We start from the raw sequence: 6,298 nt of genomic DNA on the forward strand, positions 1-6,298 counted from the left end.
ACAAGGGATGCAGGCCTCCCCCCTTTTCCCACTTTTCTCTATTCCCGCAGGATCAGCCAAGTCTGGCTTGTTGCTGGCCTTGGGAAAGCGGAAAGGGAACAGCCAGAGAGCCCAACGCGCCACTCGCAGTCTCGCCGGGGGCGCAGTGCCATCCACTCTTTTCAGTCTGGTAGGCGCGATCTACAGCAGTTTTAGCTCTACAGAGAATCACTCTTTCACTCCGAAATGGATTATTGTAGACTGCGCTCTCCGGGGGGAGGTCCCTCCGCGGCTTATTTCATAGGCTTGCTTCTGAGCAAGGCTTCATTGAAGTAAGTTGCCCCTCAACCTGCCGTCTCTCCGTTTCTGGCGGGCTGGTGCAGCAAATATATGTATTGCGTTTCTATTTATTTCAATTGATTTCTGTTTTCGCCGAGGTACGGCACGCTGAGGAGGTTTTGCCTGCCGCTGGCTAATCTATTCGGAAACGTAACAGCACACTGCAGAAGTGCAAACTTTTTAGCTTTAGTCCTACTTTCCGCATTTCTTTCACGTTTTTGAGGGAATCTCTGACTCAAAGCTGTCTCGTGAGTTGTCAGGGCTGGGGACCTCAAGTTGCCTTCGAGATTGCATTCCTGCAATTACTTTGGACCCGCCCAGGCCAGTTTCTCCCCCTTGTTTCCTGGAACTAGGCTCCAGGTTAAGATGGCTAGCCGAGCCCTTCAGCAGGGGCCGGGGCCCGGATAATTAATGTCTGCACATTTTTAGTCACTAGCGCAACGCAGTGCGTCAGTCAAGGCGTATGTTTGTGTAGCAACCCACCTCAAGCCGCGGCGTTCACAGCCACGCGGCTGCGACCGCCCACACCGCAGTATCCCAGTTGAAACATAACCCCAAAGGAGCAGCCCCAGTTGGGGCTGGCGCTCATGGCCTCGACACTGTAGTGTGACAGGCTGCAACCTTTCTTCACCTGGATGCTCGCGGGATGAAGCCAACACGGCAGAGTCCCGCACCTTTTCTAGAGGGGTGGCGTGCTGGTGTTTCCTTCCGGCACGGATTACCGTGCAGGTTTGCAGAAGGCACCGTATGCTTCGCGGAGCGGTGGTTTCTCCCGTTTTCTTTCTTTGGAAAACACGAGTGCTTTCTAAAAGTGTTCCGTTTCCTGCAAGCAACCTTAGTCGACTTTCTTGAGGACCGGGGATTCGTAAGCAGCTGCAGATCCCCCAACCACGGGGGCGCTGCTTTCCCCTTCGATGGCCAGAGCAGCACTGGCTTTCTGTGGAGGGATTGTTGCTGTGCCCTCGACGGGCTTCGCCGCGCTGTAGGACACAACGGGCGGGTTCGGGGGCAGTGGACCAATAATACACAACACGGCGGGAAGCAGGATCATACCAAACCCAAAAGACAACACGAGAACCTGCAGCAGCACAAGGCCAAAAAATCCAAATCGGTAGAGTGTGAACGGACACTAGTTTCTAGTGAAGCCATTATTGCGTGAACTCCGCATGCAACGCAAACCACTCATGAAGACTGACTCGAGAGTACCACTATTACCATATCATCCAGCATGCGCAGACAAGTATGTACTTACCAGAACCATCATTCTGAAGAAGGCAATCAGCACGAACTTGGTGGTGCCCACGAGGTAGAAAACGGCCAACAAAGTACTGAGCATGCCGTTGGCCACTGGGCAGCCCATCATCAACATGCCTTCCGTCATGCGCGCTTCCCGCGTGGCTCCGCAGCCGTGGGTGAAGGCATGCAGCAGGAACAGAGTGCTGTCCACTGAGTAACCTGAATTCAAAATTCAAAATAAACAAAAACGGCAGTGGCCAGTGCAGCAGGAACATCAAATGGAAGCAAGTGCTGCATGCATGCAGGAGCCTTGAACACAGAATCAGTCCTCCTGACCAAGACCAAGCTCCCTAGGCGGCGAAAGCTAACTCAGCTTACCAATGGCCAGCAGGAGGTTCACCATAGTGATGAGGTTCAGGCGAAGACCCCACAAGGTCATGAAGCCGAAGAGGCACAAATCAACAAGCAGCACTGTGAATGCCACGATCAGCACGGACAGCAGGTCAGGAATCAGCAGCACCGTCATCTGAACATTAAGAAACACGCAAAGGACACACTCGACAGTGAAACTTCGCAACACTGCATCACGGAAAAGAATGCAAAAAGTCTCGCCGAGGTAGTAAAGTGACACTGATTCCTTGTTCCTCTCTGCAGAAGACAGCAGAGGCGAACCTAAGGTAAGTGACTGGAAAGTCTCATCTCTCGCACCCAGTCCATCAGATTGTGAAGCTTTCAAAGGGCCCAGTTGCAGGGGTTGGAACGACACTCACAAAGATGATAGCAAGAAGGGCTGACAGAAGACTGTTCACTGTGCTCTTGACTGTGAACGGGTCGCTTTCCCAAAGCAGGGCCAGTGGCGTGAAGGCGTGGCACTCGAAGTACTCTGCAGAGTCGCGGATCAGTTTTTGAGTGTGTTTGAACCAGTCCAGCAGCAGATCGGCGTCGAGAGAGTGAGGCAGCCAAAATGTGAACTTCCACGCAGCCAGGCGAGGCCCGGGGGAACCCGGCGGCCGGGTGTCCCACAGAAAGGAAGTGCGGAACTGACGGCCAACAGGGTCTTCCTGAAGCCAACTGTAGAGTCTGAAATGACAGAATCAAAGGAAACAGAACAAAACAAACAGTTTTGTGGACAGAAATAAACGGAAACAGAACAAAACAAACAGTTGCATGGATGGCCGCGCAGCTCTTGAGTTGAAAAGGGAGAGGCGAAGGCGCAAAAGCCAAATCTGCTGCTCATGAAGCCTTGAAGAACAGCAAAGAAAAGTGAAATCTTGCTGCAACTGAATAGGCAGGACTTGCAGTGGCATAACTGGACACTGAACGCTAAACCTCCAAATATGACTCAACAACAAATCTGATGTGGGGTCAGCTTACGCGTCATAGAACTCTCTTTCGTTTCCATCTTGTAAGGAAGCGTTCTTCTCCTCGAGGAACCTGGCCATGCCGTTGTAGAGTGCAAGAGCGTGGCCAGAGGCCATAAGTTCCCTGTTGACTGTCATGATGCGTTCCTTGACTTCCTTGTCGGCCCAGCTTTCCCTCTTGGGAAAGAAGACTGTCACCTCCTCTCCAAGAGAGCTGAAGTACTTGGCGCGATCTGCGAAAAACGGCTGAGACCAGCAAAAAGGACGCAAAAGCAAAACACGCAAGACTGCGACTGACAGCTTCAAACTGCCTTTTTTTTGAAAAGCAAGAGTGCAGACACAAGGGCGGACAAAATGAGAAGCTAGATGGGAAACGTGACACACTGAGCCTTGAATCTGACTAAGTCTGAAGGCTTAATGCCACACTAGAATTGGCCGCTGCTCACAATCAAGTGAGAGTCCGTCGGCGTGATCTCGTCTGCAGTAATGCCAGTTTCCATTTGTGTCACTCCGTAGATGGCGATGCCAACAAGAGCAGCAAAGCCAACAAACACAAGCCGCCGCACCCATCTATTCCCCATCAGCCTGCAGCAGACGCAGCAGCACAGCGGAAGCCCCGATGAAGGCAGCCAAGCAGGAGTTCAACTTGGGGAAAAGGCGCATGCAGATATGACATTCCTCAGCAGGCTCTTTTGTCCGCCAAGTATATAAAAGCAAACTACGGGGTCCCAGGAAGCCTCATGAGCCTCCAAGTGGTGTTTGGCATTAAAATTTTTCAGTGTTCAGTCTTCATTCGAAGGTGATCAGCCGATCTGCCGGTTCGCGTGGCCACGGCCTGACCTGCAGTAGTACTTTCCGAGAATCCTTCTGTAGATCTTGCCCACATTTCCCTTCGGCTCGTTAATGTACCTGTCGAGCACCACCAGAAACTCCTTTTCCTCCATCAACATGTATCCATCGGCAGGCTTTCCCATGCGCATGCGCACGGCGCGCGGGCCGGAGTCTTCTGCATCCTCCTGCAGCTGCAGCGCCTCCGACGCGGCTTCGGACTCTTCTTTCCTGCGCAGGGAGTGCGAAAAGTGCACTTAAAGCGAATTAAGTCGGCAGATTATCCAGAAGCTCTGCTTCTCCCGCACTCTGCAGAAGCAGCAGCGGGCGAGCTGCTGCTGCTGCTGCTGCTGCTGCTGCTGCGCTGCTGCTGCGCTGCAGGAGCCCGCAGCGGGAGATTTCTGCTTCCCAGCGAAGACTCACCTGAGAAGGGCCTCTTCCGCGGCTGGTGGCTCTGCAGCGACGGAGCTGTCCGGCTCTTCGGGCTGCGCTGCCTTCGCGCTGGCCTGGTCTTCCTGCAGCGTCCCGGCCTCGAGCGAGGCGGCCCTGACTGGGGGCTGCGCAGCAGCGCTGGGGGCTGGGGGGTCTGTGGGCTCCGTCTTGGGGGTTTTGCGGAGAAGGCCGAAGAGCTTGGAGAAGCCGCAGCCGCCGCCGGGGCCCTCGCGCTGCTCGAAGCGCGCGGCGGTGGACTGGAAGTACTTGGCCACGATCTCGCGGTGGCGCTGCCAGATGTGCTGCATGCGGAAGGTCATGAGGGAAGCCAGTTCGTAAGTGGAGAGTTTCTTCAAAGCCACCAGCAGCTCGCCTTCGCGGGGGTCGCTGCAGCCCTGCATGTCCACGGAGAGCCCCTCGGGCCCCGCGGCGGAGGAGGAGGAGAGCTGCTGCTGCTGCGCTGCAGCAGCGGGGCTTTCCCGGGGCCCCGCGGCCAGCTGGACTTGGGCTTGGGGGGCCTCGCGGGCCTCGCAAGGGGCCCCCTTGCCCTGCGCAGAAGGCCGGGCTGGGAAGCTGAGAGGACTGCCCAGCGAGTCGGAGCCCCTGTTGCTCTCGAGGCTCTGGGGGGACTTGGCGGATTGGCTGGAAGGCGAAGACAGGGGCTGCAAGACCGGGGCTGAGAAGAAAAGGCCTTCTGCGCAGCCAGGGCCCCCTCGCGGGCCCTGCGGGTGTAGAAGGCCTCCCGCCGCGCGTCCAGAGAGAGGCAACCCAGGAAGATCGTCTGGGCCAACACGTAAGACCAGGCGAGGCAAAAAGCAGTCACTATGGAGAACTTGCTGATGCTGAAGAAGGGGCAGACGGCGCCGATCACGAGCGCCGCCACGCTGGTCATGGTGGTGATGGTGATCGACACGCCCGCGTCCCGCGCAGTGCTCACGATCCGCTGCCGCGGCGTGTCGTGCAGAAAAGTCAGACAGTAAGAATTCAACAAGACGAAAGCATTATCAACTCCGATCCCAAGAACAAGAAAGGGAGTGGCATCAGCGGGGGGGGTGTGTTCAACTCCGCAGAAATAAATAAACCCAGCCCCTCCGGCGTAGCCTAAGAGCGTGGAGGCCACTGACACGATCGCGGGAAGGGTCTTCGTTCTGTAGTTCGTGGTGGTGTTCACCACCACAGTGTAAGTCAGCACTGTCAGCGTGGCCAGCACGAGGGCCACTGTTTCCGCGGGCCCCATGGAGGAGGACCTCATGAGTTCATCGGCAATAGATCTCTCGAGTTTATAAGTCAGAGTGAAGCCTTCTGCGGAAAAGGACTTGGCCACATTTTCGATTTTGCGCTCCAAGGCCGCGGAGTAGGGGGCCACGGCCGCGTGGCCCTGCAAGTCGAAGCGCAGCAAACTCGCCGCCGCGCCTGTCACCCGGTGGATCTGGTGGTCGCCGCCGTCGATCACTGACACGCGCATGTCGCCCAACAAGGACTCGAGGTGGTTGGCCTTGCGGGAGTGGAAGTTGGCGGCCAGCGGCCACTCGCTGGTGGTGATCGGCCGGCCCCACTGCCGCTCCGAGGAGTACAACTCCAGCACTGACAACACGCTGCAGTCTTCCCAAGAGTCTCGAACACAAAGATCCTCGTAAGTCAGGACTGGGGGGAGGCCCTGGGGGCCGCTGGACTCCAACTCATTTCCGTACTCGTCTGTCACCACTTCGTCTCTGGCCACTGTCAGCCCCTTCACCGCAGCCACCAGCCCGCTCAGCTGCTGCATGCCTTCTCGAGTTAATATATTGTCGTTGCGAGAAACAAAGAAGTAGTTGAAGCGCTGGGGCTTGAAGGTGGCCTCCAGCAGCTGCCGCACGTCGTGGCTGGGGGCCCCCGGGTAGCTGTACAACTTGAACATGTCGAATTCGTTTTTGCGGAAGAAGATCCCCGCGGCCATCGCCGCACTCAAAAGGCCAAACCCAACTATGAACTTCCACGCGTGGTCATAGACTATCATTCCGTGGCGAGCGAAGGCCGCGTCCAGCATTTCAGAGCCCTTTTGTTTGAGGCGGGCCAGCCGTTTGCGGGGCCTCGGGGGGCCCCCGGGGGGGGGGGGGGGCCCCCCCCGGGGTTCCCGGGGCCCC

The 6,298-nt window shown here is 56.7% G+C and overlaps 1 protein-coding gene across 1 annotated transcript; it reads right to left on the reverse strand.

Annotated features, from left to right (window-relative positions):
- Positions 1-1,153: 1,153 nt before the first annotated feature.
- On the reverse strand, positions 1,154-6,201 carry ENH_00064140 (patched transmembrane domain-containing protein, putative; the record flags this gene model as incomplete). Its single annotated transcript, XM_013577248.1, has 9 exons — positions 1,154-1,396; positions 1,571-1,773; positions 1,933-2,080; positions 2,325-2,634; positions 2,929-3,161; positions 3,362-3,500; positions 3,756-3,974; positions 4,167-4,748; positions 4,847-6,201. 9 exons carry the CDS (start codon positions 6,199-6,201, stop codon positions 1,154-1,156), a joined length of 3,432 nt encoding a protein of 1,143 aa, XP_013432702.1.
- Between the last annotated feature and the right edge of the window lie 97 nt (positions 6,202-6,298).

The sequence above is a fragment of the Eimeria necatrix genome, genomic scaffold (genome assembly GCF_000499385.1).
Source record: "Eimeria necatrix Houghton genomic scaffold, Enh_scaff57, whole genome shotgun sequence".
Classification (NCBI taxonomy): domain Eukaryota; phylum Apicomplexa; class Conoidasida; order Eucoccidiorida; family Eimeriidae; genus Eimeria; species Eimeria necatrix.